Source organism: Notolepis coatsorum (genome assembly GCF_963971535.1).
Source record: "Notolepis coatsorum genome assembly, chromosome: 14".
Classification (NCBI taxonomy): Eukaryota; Metazoa; Chordata; class Actinopteri; order Aulopiformes; family Paralepididae; genus Notolepis; species Notolepis coatsorum.
The window spans coordinates 51,619,810-51,635,156 of NC_140178.1; the positions used below are offsets into that span (position 1 = coordinate 51,619,810).

Genomic DNA, 15,347 nt, shown 5'->3' on the forward strand with positions numbered 1-15,347 from the left:
AGTTAGTATATTGATGCACGGTGGTAGCGAGTTAGTTGCTAGTTAGTAGTATATTGATGCAGGTAGGTAGCTGATGTGACGGACTTGCGGAACTGAGAGAAGTTCTGAAAGTTAGGAGCGAGCGTTAGGAGTAACCCGATTGGGCGCTGAGAGAAGCGTCAGTGGCCAATCAGGCCACGTAAACCGAATGTGGAAGGACAACCACCTTGGGGAAAGTATTCACGCGACCCGGACCCATATAATCGACACACAGCCCAAGACACAAGGTTTCAAAGGGTGCTCGATACGCCACCTGGTAGAATGCGGTCGGTATTGCACTTTTGCGATTTTAGACTCATTCCCTATGATAACACCAGGTTCCCTGGATGGATAATGATTACAAATATCGCGCCCAACCGCTGGCGAGTTATCTCGGGTTTGGCGCCCAACGTGTTATCAACACATTTATTTTTAAAATAGCTTTGTCGATCTAGTGCTTACCAGAGATGTGCTTATCATTTTAAATCGAGTGCTTACCAGAGATGTGCTTATAGTTTTTAGGAAATAACTCATTCAGCATGGAAATGTGCATGTGCGCGTGCACACAGACACACACACACACTGATCCTGACACAGACATGCTGATAAACTTTTGAATTCCATGTCAAGTCAACATAGTTATAATCCTGTGGACTTGTGTTTGTGTCCTTGCAGAGAGAATGACATCACGTCTGTTCTAGACCACACGTTCTGCGTGGAACACAATGCCTTTGGCAAGTTCCTACAGCATGAACTGAAACCCAACGGTCGGAACATCCCTGTCACAGAGGAGAACAAGAAGGAATACGTCAGGTGAGGAGAGCAAGAGAGAAAGAGAGGGGGGGTGAGGGAGGGAGAGAGGAGGCGTTAAAGGAAGAGGGATATCATTGTGTGGAGGAGTATACAATATCTTTTAGGTCATTTCTGTCCAGTAGAGGGGGCTGTGGTGTTCTTTCTGTATTACTCTGGCCAACGGACCTTGTTACTGAGCCAGATGGCTTGTATTGTTACTCCAACCCACATGGGGCTCTTTTGCCTAGAGGTCACTGTTTGACAGCATTACAGGCTTGTGTTATTGTATATATTTATCCATACGTTTCCACCTCATCTTCAGGCTGTATGTGAACTGGAGGTTTATGCGTGGTATCGAGGCCCAGTTCCTGGCTCTTCAGAAAGGCTTCAGTGAGCTCATCCCCCAGCATCTTCTCAAGCCCTTCGACCACAAAGAACTGGAGGTACGTCTGTTTCTGTGGCCTAGCAACCATTAATCATAGCCATGACCCTACAATTGACCTAGCCGTCCGAGGGAAGCAACCGTTGTGATTAGAGGATTGAGAAAAGAGGGTGGGGTTTGAGATGGTAGGGCTGGGCGATATGGCCAAAAACGTTATTGCGATAAAATTATAAAATTATTTTCATATAACTCTATCGATAATTATCGTCGATATAATGTCTGTCAAGTTTAATTAACTTATTATGCCCGGCGCCGATACGCGGGCTGACTTGTTTTGCTGCTGTGAATGTCTCTAGAGTCGAGTTGATGTCGTCATCAGTCCGCGCACGTTAGCAGTTAGCCAAAGCAAGCGGAGTATCTCATGACCATGTACTAAAAATTACCCTAAAATACTCTGTTCCGCCCAATTCATTGCAACGACGTCCACTGTATACCCCACACTACTATAATAGTTACCCTCAGAATTCAAAACACACACCAACTCGGCAGGTAACCTGTAAAATAGCGCCGTGCAAGCTAATTAGCCCTAGCCAGCCTCGTTTCCGAGCGGAGTATCTCATGACAATGTACTAAAAATGACCCTAAAATACTCTGTTCCGCCCAATTCATTGCAACGACGTCCACCGTATACCCCACACTACTATAACAGTTACCCTCAGAATTCAAAACACACACCAACTCGGCAGGTAACCTGTAAAATAGCGCCGTGCAAGCTAATTAGCCCTAGCCAGCCTCGTTTCCGAGCGGAGTATCTCATGACAATGTACTAAAAATGACCCTAAAATACTCTGTTCCGCCCAATTCATTGCAACGACGTCCACCGTATACCCCACACTACTATAACAGTTACCCTCAGAATTCAAAACACACACCAACTCGGCAGGTAACCTGTAAAATAGCGCCGTGCAAGCTAATTAGCCCTAGCCAGCCTCGTTTCCGAGCGGAGTATCTCATGACAATGTACTAAAAATGACCCTAAAATACTCTGTTCCGCCCAATTCATTGCAACGACGTCCACCGTATACCCCACACTACTATAACAGTTACCCTCAGAATTCAAAACACACACCAACTCGGCAGGTAAACTGTAAAATAGCGCCGTGCAAGCTAATTAGCCCTAGCCAGCCTTGTTTACTGATCCTACCTCCGCGTCTCCTTCCGGGTCTCCTTCCGCTATCGGCCATCTCCTTCACTGATTGGTTGTTAGTGCGTGTGCTCATATCCAAGCTTGGAAAATCGATATATCGAAACTTTGCGACCACGTTTCATGTTTATTTCGAGGAAATAATGTATCGCGATAGTTAACGTTATCGTTTTATCGCCCAGCCCTATGAGATGGGTCAATTCTGCTCTCTGTCTCTCTCTCCCTTTTCTATATACGAGAGGTTTTTCTCTGTTTTGTTCTTAACCTCTTAACATGCACACACGTGCCCGCCGGCGGAATGCACAAAGTCACGGCACTTTGCGAGCATCTAGCGCCTCAGGGCTGCATTTTTCGCCGAACATATAAATTACCCAATTAAATCTATTGGTTGCCGTTCGAATGCCACCTCACTCGACCAAATCCGTGCCTCAGTTCTCGAGTTACATGACGATATGTTAGGCGAGTGTCTTTTTAAATGGGCGATATATATATATATATATATATTTTTTTTTATGTCTTATGAACCATGACACTAACACAATTCCTATTTCAGAGCCACAGGGCCTCAAAATAACTGGAGCCATTCTCTTAACTATGCATTATAGACTACTTTACCCAGAAATCAGTGCTATTATACTGTAACTGTTCAGGCATCATAGACCACCGCAACACTTCCGGGATTCTGAAATCGGGGAGGAGATTGCAGGGGGGGTCAAATGAATGAATGTGGATGAGAGCCTTGACATTAAGTGATTGCAGATACGGCTGTGGGGGTGCTAGAGACATGATCGAATAGACTTGTATGCGCCTGAGTCTCCTGAACACGGCGCGAGATATTCCTAATCGATCAGAACTAAATTGGCAGCGAAAAAGACCGTTTTTAAGCATCGATTTCCCCATGCACATGCGCAGATTGGCCACGGAGTGTGACGCAACGTACATCCACCTGGAATGTTCCATTAGAGGGGCATTAGAGGGGGTGTTGTGTTGTGAGAATGATAAGATAGAATTAAATATACAGTAAAAGGAATACAGTACAAATATACAGAAGTCTACAGTAAGTGTAATATTGCACAGTGTTGTGCATTTATAATCAGTAGCTTAGGCTACATAGTAGGCTAATAACAGCCTATTCTAGTCTAGCAGGTGCTGGTATAGAGTATAATATATGACATATATGACATATAATGAAATTTTTTGACTAGATATACGGTATATCTGAAAATCAACATTACTAGTCTATACCAGCACCTGCTAGACTAGAATAGGCTGTTATTAGCCTACTATGTAGCCTAAGCTACTGATTATAAATGCACAACACTGTGCAATATTACACTTACTGTAGACTTCTGTATGTTTGTACTGTATTCCTTTTACTGTATATTTAATTCTATCTTATAATTCTCACAACACAACACCCCCTCTAATGCCCGTCTAATGGAACATTCCAGGTGGATGTACGTTGCGTCACACAAAAACGGTCTTTTTCGCTGCCAATTTAGTTCTGATCGATTAGGAATGTCTCGCGCCGTGTTCAGGAGACTCAGGCGCATACAAGTCTATTCGATCATGTCTCTAGCACCCCCACAGCCGTATCTGCAATCACTTAGGCTGCGGTTACACCTTTCGTATCATCTTCGTATTGTTTTCTTATGCGTATCGCCGCGACGTCGTGCGCCTGAGTCACACTTTCGTTTTTTTTTCCGTTTTTGTCAGCCGAGCACACTGATGTAGTACACTGCCAAAGCAGTAGGTGGCAGTAGGTGGCAAACATGAAGGCAATTTCAACCAATCAGAACGAATGTGCCAATACACTTCCTGGTGGAAGTTCCAGCAAAGAAAATGTCAATAAGGCAGGCGCCTATGCCGCGCCACCATCTTGCCTATTTACTCAATGCAGCCATTATTTTTCAGCAAAGCCTAATAAAAGTGCAATAAACAAAACGGATACATTCACTGTGTGTTCTGCCTGTCATTTGTTGATGAAACAAAACTAACATCAACACAAGTGACCACCAAGAGCGGATAGTTTAGTCTAAAAAACGATCGGTAGCATTGTTAGCTGCATGCTAACGTCAATGGAGTATGCCATTATAACAATATAGCATTGTGGCTAGAAGCTAACGTTAGCTCACGCTACTTAGCCAGCACCATAACTGATGATATCGCGAGCTATCAGTAGTTAGATAACATTAGAGACAACGCTGTGTGTATTAAACAAAGGTGAATAGATGACTGGGCCATTTTGTTTAATGCTTGTTAAGTTGAAAGAGGAACTCTGAGCTAACAGGGTCTGAATCCTGATAGCTCACGTTAGCCAGCTGCTCATGCAATCGGTAATGCTAGCAGAATGAATGGATGTAAACTTTATTTAACATATTGCATATGGGTACAATACAATACGGCTCAATACAAACAATTGTTAAGGGAATGCAGACTGTTGTAGCTTGGACTGGGGTCCTTATAACAATAACTTGACAACACATGGTAGCTGAAGCTATTTGGGACACGGAGCTCTGTCCCAAACACACACACTGTTGTCACCGGAAGGGCACGCAGATGATATCTACTGCGCATGGGCGTTTTCGCAACAACGGCTAGCGTGCAGACTACAAAAACGTATAAAAAAACGCCAGGAATACACTAGTCTAACCATAGCCTGAATGTCAAGGCTCTCATCCACATTCATTCATTTGACCCCCCCCCCGCAATCTCCTCCCTGATTTCAATGTAACGCGGAAGTGTAGTGGTCTATAGCAGCATGGGGGAGGAGGGAGGGGAGGTACAGGTACATGTGATAGTAGAAGACATGATACAGTTCATAAAATTATAGTACAGTGGAGAAGTAAAAATATAAATGGGCAGTGTAAACAATATAATTAACGGAGTATGTGCATATGGACAAGTAGGCAGTGTAAATAAGTCAAGATGTAGATGAGGGCATGTCTGACCTGCATTAACAATAGCTCAGATAAATCATACCATAAAAGAGTAAAAAAAAAGAAAAGTAAAAGAACAAACACTATAAAAAATATACAATATACACAACTAAAATGTACAAAATGTAAACATTTTCTGGAAAGAAGTGACCCAGCAATTATCAAATCTCTTAACTCTGAATATACCTGTACACCCCTCTGTATTACTGCTGAATGATGTTTTTGAGTGTGCAGTACCTATACAGCTAAAGAGATTGGTTTTGTCTGGTATCACACCGGCTAAAAAGCTGATAGCATCACGATGGTTTCAACCGGAAAAAATGTGCCGGAAGGTCTGGATTCTTACATATCTCGAAGTGATTTATCTAGAAATATCTACAGCAAGAATTTTGTGTCTCAATGAATCCAAAATGACAATGTGGTTAGAAGTGGTGGAGAGAATAAAAGCTAGCATATAATGGTAGTGCCTGGTTAGGAGCGAACGATAATGGATGGATTATCCAAGGGGGGGGGGGGGGGGGGATGTAACGAGCGAGAGCATGTGTGTAGGGTATTAGGGGTATATCTTGTATAAGACATTTATCTAAATGGTGATTTCATTGGATGTGCACTGTTAATTAATGCTTGTATATCTAATTTATGTTGTCATGTTTGTTTATGTGTTTGTTTAAAAAATAATAAAAAAATAAAATACAGGAAACATGTTACCAAGGGAAAATATCTAAGTCAGTAGCAATCCTGTATAAATGTAAGGATATATTAAAACTATAAAGCCTTGCACATAATTTACTGCTCACGTATACTTCCTTACATATCTTACTGTGTGGAAGTATGGGGGTCGACATTTAAAGACTTAAATGCGATAGTCTTACTGCAAAAGCGGGCCATTCAGAGCCTTCATAAGGCTGGTTACTATGACCACACAAATCCACTGTTTATGAAGTCACATGTTATGAAATTTAATGATTTGGTTTATTATAAAATTATGCAGATAATGTACAGAGCTAAAGCAAAGTTACTCCCGGACGGTGTGCAAAGTTTTTTTTTCAATACATGAAAGAAAATATGATTTGAGACATTTGTAAATTTACTGTTCAAAAAGCTAAGAAAGGGATTAAAAGGAGGTGTATTTCTATTGTTGGCGTTAACTTGTGGAACAATGCTGATAGTTAAGAATGAGTAATTCACTTTTGGTTTTTAAGAAATCGTTTGTATAGCTATTTTTTAAGATTGTTTTCTTTTAGAATACTGTTTGAGGCTTAATTTGGTTAAGAATATAGGACAGGCATGTATAAGCATTATGCTTCAGTCTGTACCTTTTCAGTCAAATCAAAGATTGTTGAATGATTGTGCATATTGTATTGTGTGATGACTGAATAAAACTACTATTACCAAGTAAACTGGAACCCAAAAAAAAAGTAAAAAAAAAAAATTAAACATTTGGTAAAAGATGTAGTGCAAATGTAAAAAATATGGTGTAATGTTTTAAGTGTTTAAAGTGAGTTGAATCCCCACTGTAACCGTGTGCTATAGTTCACAAGCCTTTCTTCAGCATAATAGCTGGCATACATGATAACAAATAGAATCGATTTTTGCAAGATTTGCTTGTAGGTCGGGTTGTGGGGGTATTTTTTTTTATGCACTGGAGTCTCCTGAACAAATCCCGAGTCGATTGGAACTTCCTATGCTGAGCTATGGTCACTTTTCCGCACCTACCCCCTACAGGTGAATGCCTGATCCGGAGGTATTATGCGGTAGGTGCGCGAAAGTTACCATAGCTCAACCTGATTATGATATACCACCACGACAGCTGTGAGTGAATTACACGAAGGGGAGCAAAGCCTTTATTATATGCTTTATGCGCACTGCCAGACAGTCTTTATGCGACGGAGAGATACAATTTAACACAAACTGTTTCAAAGATATTAACTGCTTCTGCGCCAAGAACGAGTTTACTCGTTATTGCCCGGCAATCGAATTGCGCCAATAACGAGTTTACTCGTTTTTATGATCGTTATTTCCTTTATTCGCTGTTGCCATTCATAATTCATCCAGCAAGGCTCCGGGAGACTCTGGACTCTGTCTGATATTGCAACGGCTCAATACCGCCGCCTGGTGGATTTCGGGCGATGTTGCACTCACTCTAAACCGGATGGTGCGTTCTGTGCATCGGTGAAAATGTTCCGGGCAGAGCTCTCTTGTTATGTGGATCCAGACAAACACTCTAGTGCATTGGATCGCTTTTGAGATGCAAGAATCAATATGCTTTCGGCGTTTATTGCGTCGTACAAACGGAAAACGGATCTAGCAGATGGAAATCAAATAATTGGAATATTTTTTCTCCAGACTCATCGGCCACAGGTAAGAGGAATCTAACGTTAATTCCAGCTCGATTGTCCATTTATTTCATTGCAATCCATCTGATCAACGTATGATGTCGTACTAAAGAAAGCCGTTACTGACAATCAAGGAATCATAAACGACCCCCCCCCCCCTTTCCTTCATGCATGATGGAGCATAATGTATACCGATCATATGCATTTGAATTTTTTTATGTAGCGTGTATAGGAACGAAACGCCAATCGATTATGTATAATATGCGTCGGGCCTATAACTCTCGTTCTAGGAATTACTGCAGACCACTCTAAAAACATACTTATATTCACGACGGTATTAACACGACAATGTATGAATGGAAAAATATAACGTTCCCACATCCGGACCGATAGATACCCGATGTTGAATGGGCCATAGTAATGTCGATATAGCTATAATATTTAAAAAAGTTATAGCCCTGCAAAGAAGGTGAGCGACTCCATAGGCTGGCAGTGAGCGCTATAAGATGGTCAAACTGCGTGGCAGACATTGTGTTAATGTTTTTCTGCATATTTTCACACCGCCAACAAAGTCGTATTACGTTTTGCAAATAAGGAGACATATAGAGAACATTTTAAAGCACAAAAAATTGCCAATATCTCCATTTCGACCTATTTCTGAATTGCACAACATTTTGGGGTGTTTCTGAAGAATCATGACAAAATTCTCAGTGGTAAGTTTGATATATTGCTGGATCTCGAGTCATAATTGATCTGCAGTGCCTAGTTTGACACTTTGATCAGAACTACGTTAGACGGTAGAGGTTTCTTCATATAAACGGCACATTGTTTTTGTGGCGCTCTAGTGACATCTAGTGGCTGAAACGACTTAGTGTACCTTTTTAACGTTTTTGATCACCCTCTCTCCCTACACATCCCTCGCTCCTTATCCCTCTAATCTTCTTCACCTCTTTCTTCAACCCTTTCCTCCCACGTTTCCCCCATTCCCCTCCTCCTCTTCCACTCTTTCCCCCTCTCTCTCTCTTCTCACCTCTTCCCCTCAGTTGATTATCGGGGGCCTGGGGAAGATCGACCTGGCCGACTGGAAGGCCAACACACGCCTGAAGCACTGTACGTGTGACAGCAACGTGGTGCGGTGGTTCTGGCAGGCGGTGGAGGCCTTCAGCGAGGAGCGGAGAGGACGCCTGCTGCAGTTTGTCACAGGCTCCACCAGGGTGCCTCTCCAGGGCTTCAAGGCACTGCAGGGTGGGTCACACGTCGGGGGACAGACACACACAGACAGACGGATGGACACACACCATGCACAGACAGACAGACAGACAGACAGACAGACAGACAGACAGACAGACAGACAGACGGACGGAGCACTCGCACACACACAACACACACCATGCACAGACAGACAGACAGACAGACGGAGCATACTCGCACACACACACACCATGCACAGACGGACAGACAGAGCATACTCGCGCACACACACACGCACAGACAGACAGACAGACGGAGCATACTCACGCACACACACCATGCACAGAGAGACAGACGGAGCATACTCGCGCACACACACACACACACACCATGCACAGACAGATGGAGCATACTCGCACACACATCATTTCAGATAATGCATACTCACACACACACATACAATTCTCACTGGCTACCAATATAACTAGAATGTATTCTGATCTGTCCACCAGCATAGAGCAGTGATAACTAGAATGTATTTGTGTGATCTGTCCACCAGCATAGAGCAGTGATAACTAGAATGTATTTGTGTGATCTGTCCACCAGCATAGAGCAGTGATAACTAGAATGTATTTGTGTGATCTGTCCACCAGCATAGAGCAGTGATAACTAGAATGTATTTGTGTGATCTGTCCACCAGCATAGAGCAGTGATAACTAGAATGTATTTGTGTGATCTGTCCACCAGCATAGAGCAGTGATAACTAGAATGTATTTGTGTGATCTGTCCACCAGCATAGAGCAGTGATAACTAGAATGTATTTGTGTGATCTGTCCACCAGCATAGAGCAGTGATAACTAGAATGTATTTGTGTGATCTGTCCACCAGCATAGAGCAGTGATAACTAGAATGTATTTGTGTAAGGTTCTACAGGTTCTGCAGGACCAAGGCTCTTTACCATCCATCTGATAGACGCCAACACAGACAACCTCCCCAAGGCACACACATGGTAAGGAGGTGTAAGATTCTGATCAAACTGGCCAGTATCACGTCTTCGTCTGTTTGGCCCTCCATCCAATTCCTCTGCGTTGTGTACTTTTAATGGTCCTGACGTCTCCGATACTGGTAGATAAGATCCTTATCTCCCCCGTTAGTGCAATCCATAAACCATAATAATTCTCCACTTCCGTAAGAATTCGACACTCCGACACCGTGAGATACCTTATGAGGAAAAGCGTTGTTTTATTGCTATAAACAGAACCTCATAATCAGATGTTATCAGATGTTATCAAATTGTATCGTCCTTGGAGAGTCTATTCTAATGATCTTTCGGTGTGTTCGTCTATCGTCCTTTTGTGATTCAGTCCAATAGTGTTCAGGCCTGTTCGTTAGCCTAAGACCATCCTCGTGGTAGCCGAAGCTACTGGTGATGTGGCATTCTCCCCCCCCCCCTCTCTCTCAATGAGAGGAGAGAGTGTCTGTGTGATCTCAGTCCTACTCGCTCTTGGTCAGATTCTCGTCTGAGTCAGATTCTAGTCTGCCCTCCACCCGGAAACACCGTTCGACTTATAGATGTTCGTCGTCGCAACGACGGCCCCGCCTTCTGGTTGTCATGCGACGTGTTGTCATGACAACTGCTAACCTTTCACACATTAAACGTTTCATTCACTGTTGCATTAAAATAAACCCCTCTCCCTCGCTCTGGGCCTACAGTACACTCTTATCTGTGTTCTTCCAAGGAATGCAAAACAAAACACCCTCGCTGGCAGTGTATTCAATCCACTGGTCACCGTTCTATCACCGTCTCCTGCTTCCATGCACATTTCGATCTACCATTTTAGCTGTGGTCCCCCCAATCTATACATCACATACATTGAATAAACCCCGTTTTCTCTCAGAGGACACGCACATACAGAGTATATCCAGTCATTCAGTCGTGCTGGGCTCCACCAGACTCTACTCTGGGGCTGGGAGATAATTCAATATTATCGTTAATTGTATCGTATTGGGATTATAATATGATATTGTATTATCTTTGTCTTCCAAATGAATGTTAACAACATCCGACTGTTGGACTGTGTAGTAGCTAATACATACGATTTTGCTGCTTAAACGTATGTATAATGTAATATTGTCACCATTTAATCTCATCAGTGCCAGTGAGCCAGAAAGCATGTTTATTCCAAGATAAGGCTGGCGATTGCCTGTTTCTTCTGTTCAACCGATCCAAAGATTTATTGTTTTGGTATCGGTATCGAAAACATTTCAAACGATACCCAGCCCTAGCTATAAATATGTCCCTTGTACTGTGTTTAATTCAGTCAAATGAAAGGCTCTTTGATGACACTTTTGATGCATATAACATGTCACCAGGTGAGACACAGGACATTGACCTCTGAACCTTGGAGAAGGTGTAGTTAGGACATTGACATCTGAACCTTGGGGAAGGTGTAGTTAGTGCTGTACCTCCCACTAGTATAGTAACGGGCACAAGTGAGGATCAAGAAAAGAGGGTGGGCTTGAGATCAATTCTCTATCTACCTTTAATTATAATTGTGTCAATACATGAAACTGATTTGTCTCTCTCCTTTCTGTCTCTAGTTTTAACAGGATAGACATCCCTCCCTATGAGTCGTATGAGAAGCTTTATGAGAAACTGCTGACGGCCGTGGAGGAAACCTGTGGCTTCGCTGTGGAGTGATGCACACAGACGAATGAACAAACCCACACACACACGCATACTTAAAGACTCGCACACATCTTAATGGCAAAGACATTTTACACACGTGTGCTATGGTGGCCAGGAGGCCCAAGAACCCTAACCCCTCGACACACACACACTCGTCTCCTCTTCACCACTGGACTGTTGGGTGGTTGGAAGAACCCCAACCCCTCCACACACACACTTGTCTCCTCTTCACCACTGGACTGTTGGGTGGTTGGAAGAGAAGGTCCAGCAAGAGAAACAAAACGACAACATCAAAAAGTATTTTAGAGTTTTTTCAGATGTTTTGAAGAAGCATTTTTATCCTTCAGTTTTAACAAGCTATGATGTCATTCTTCAGAACACCAACCAACGACTGGCTTTGGCTCTGTCTCTAGACGATTACTCCAATCACAACAAGCAGTCTCTGGAGACAGAAGCAGCCAATCACATGCGAGCCTGTGAGCAGAGATCTTCCAATCAGAAGTCTTGGAGCAGAAAGCAGTGACTGATTGTCCCTGCTGTTGACAAAGCAGATGGATTGACTAGTATTCATGCTTCATGTTTAACCACTGTTGTGTGTTGTTATTTTTTATTTTTTGTGTGTATGGAGCGTTACGCGTGCGCGTCGACGTGCGCATGCGTGGGAGAGATTGTTGTTTCCGTGTGAAAGAGTATGTTGTGTATGTTTACGCATGGCACCTGGTTATTCTTAAAAAAAAAAAAAGACAAAAAAAAACGATCAAATGAGCCTGTTTTTATTTTTGTCTCTTTCTGTTCGTACCTGCGACCACTCTGATCCACTCTTGATATCGATCGTTAAATGTCTTGATTTTATTATTATTTATTACTGAGTGATTACTTAACCATGCTGCTATATGCTCTGTACAAAGAGCGCACACTAATCCCACCCGCCGTTAGAACCCTATCAGGGTTCAGAACGGTCCATTCACTGTCAATGGGCCTATTTCAAGTCCTGCCCTCTTTTATTGATCCTCCAATCACAACTCTTGCGATTGGAGTATCAAGAAGAGACGGCGGGTTTGAGATCGGTCAATTCACCCTATCCAGGAGCTGTTTGTCTCCCCCCCCCCCCCCCCTTTTTTTCATCTATATATATATATATTTTTTTTTATAAAAAGGCTCCAATGTGCAGTCTTCGATTAAATGAATGAGAACCACAGTTCTTTGATAGTTACATTCTTTCAATTCCCATGTTACATGAGCGCTCTGAAGCCTGATGACCCCAACCCCCAGCCCCATTTTTTATTTTATTTTCAAAGCCCCCCATCGTGAGATTTTGCTCTGCTGATGCCACAGGAGAATCAAGAGGGCATGGCTCCATGACTGTATGACACCCCCCTACCCCACCGCCCTTGAGCTCGATGTAGTTCTGTATGAACCATGTGGACGGAAAAACGGAAGCAGCCGGAGGGGTTCCATGTTCCCTCTCTGTGTGCATGTGTGAAATATGCAATAAAATCTCAAAAGCCTTTTTGTACTTTTTCATTCCTCGTGTTTCTCACCGTGTTCCCCAAGGTCTCCCCCCCCCCCCCCCCTCTCTAAAATTATGTCAACCATACCCCCTCCCTTCCTTGTGCTGTCGATCCCTCCTCCCATGCTTCTGTCAGTGTTGGCTGACGGGTTGGGGTACAGATTCCTGTTGTCTCAAGACCACCGTGAATGAACAAGATCTCTTAACAGTCATTAAGCCTCCATGGAAATTAATGAAATGGAAAAAAACTTAAATGTTGAGTAAATGCTGTGGAAAAGCGTTGGGGATACGATGTAGGTTGAAGAGACTGTTTTCAGTATCATTACAATCTATGTTTTTTTTTTTTTTTTTTTAGGTTCTGAATTCATTGTGTTAATGGATGCAAGAATATTGTAACTTACTATGTACTAAACATTTATGGAAAAGATACAGTGTAAATAAGATTATATTAAAATAAACTAAATTGAAAATAATGTTCTGTGTACTGTTTTCATTCTTTGTAAAAGAGCAAAGTTATGTTTTGAGGAGAGCCTATAAATGGAATCAACTCTAGTATATGGGGCGGGGGTCATTTGTCTCAAGTTCTATTTGACTGATGAGCTAGAACATCAAGACCGTTGACCCATAGAGGGCTTGGATGAATGGTTTGTGGTCAAGACCATTTAAAAGGCTTGATGAACGGTCTGTGGTCAACCATTGAGACGGCTGGATGAATGGTTGGTCAAGACCATTTAGAAGGCTGGATCAACGGTCTGGTCAAAACCATTGAGACGGCTGGATGAACGGTCTGGTCAAGACCAATTTAGACGGCTGGATGAACGGTCTGTGGTCAAGACCATTGAGAGGGTCTGGATGAATGTTCTGGAGTTTGCATGTTCTCCCCTCCAGAAATAGAGATAAACCAAATTAAAAAATTAAAACATGCAGAACAGATAGCTGACGCTGTTGTGTCCCTGATGAAGACGGACAGGAGCACATGGATTGGTCCCCGGCAGGGGTGTAAAAAGTACCCAGAAATTATCCAAACCATCTCGTCATGATGAAGTCTAAAATCGCTCTTCCACCCCCTGGGAGATTTGTTAAAGAGGACATGTATGCAACCAAGAGATGGCACAGAGTCCAGTACCTAATCGAACAATTCTGGAGCCGCTGGAAGAAGGAATACCTCCTGAACATTTCCACACGTCAGAAGTGGCACGTACCACGGTGTAACCTCAAGGTGAACGACATAGTCATCCTCAAGGACAGTAACCTGCCAAGAAGCCAGTGGCAACTATGTCGAGTCGTCGAAGCCACTCAAGAGAGCGACGGTCTAGTACGTCGAGTAAAAATACAGACTGGGGAGCGGAAAGATCACTCTACCAGACCTTCAGTCCTCGAGCGACCGATTCAGAAATTGGTACTCCTCCTCGAGAGTAATTAGTATAGAGACACTTGAGTTGTAGTGTTGTATTATTTTGATCTGTTATGTGAAATCTAAAAAGAAATCCTGTATGACTAAATTAATTGTTTCTAAATTGTGCTTATCCGTCATAGCAGGATTTGGTGGGAGTGTAACTGACCGCCAAAGGGTAAAGATGCCTATCATCTTTATTATCAGTAAGCTTTAATTTACGTTGGTCTAGATGATCGACTTTTCTTTATTAGCTCAGAATACTGAGCTTTCTATTTAAGAAAAGAATATTTCAGTGCCGCTTGTGCATTTTCATTTCGTGTCCACATGGGGGCAGAGCTCGTCTTTTCTGTAGTATAAAGGTCACAGCATCCTGTGTGTGACCAAGACAGCGAATTATATACTTACTACTTATACCTTACTCCAGTAATTAACACCCCTTGGTAAAGCGGAATAAGGTACGTCGAACACTAAAATGTATTATTATTAGAGCTTTTTTTTTTTTTTTTTTTTTTTTTTTTTTATTAAACCTTTATTTACCCAGGGTAGGTTCACTGAGCACAGATGCTCTTTTTCAGGAACGCCCTGCTTCACACTCACACAGTTCCATTCACACCTGGGAGCTGCCCAGTACAACCACAGTTGACACCATTGGCCACTGAGCAACTCCACTGGAGCAGTTGATTCAAGCCATGTCACATAGTTCAAGTTTGAAATGATTCTTTCTGTTTTGCTCCTGAGAGTGCTAGATACTGTACTGTACTGGTAATATTATTTATTTGTGTTAACTTCTGAATAAAACAACTTATTAAACACAAGTACATCTTATTGAACATTATTTTGATATTTCATTACCAATTATCATAGCAAAACAGCTTTTTCAAACAGTCTGT

General features: G+C 42.6%; 1 protein-coding gene across 2 annotated transcripts in view; it reads left to right on the forward strand.

Moving 5' to 3' along the window:
- smurf1 (SMAD specific E3 ubiquitin protein ligase 1) overlaps positions 1-13,059 on the forward strand; it is a 135,276-nt gene extending 122,217 nt beyond the window's left edge. Inside the window, exons 14-18 of one of the 2 annotated variants that reach the window (XM_084328732.1) lie at positions 694-831; positions 1,133-1,253; positions 8,715-8,916; positions 9,787-9,871; positions 11,464-13,059. In XM_084328732.1, the coding sequence (XP_084184858.1) occupies positions 694-831; positions 1,133-1,253; positions 8,715-8,916; positions 9,787-9,871; positions 11,464-11,563 (646 nt within the window). In that variant the 3' untranslated portion in view covers positions 11,564-13,059. The remainder of the gene's footprint in view (positions 1-693; positions 832-1,132; positions 1,254-8,714; positions 8,917-9,786; positions 9,872-11,463) is intronic. The other variant, XM_084328733.1, reaches the window with a different exon arrangement.
- Positions 13,060-15,347: the final 2,288 nt, after the last annotated feature.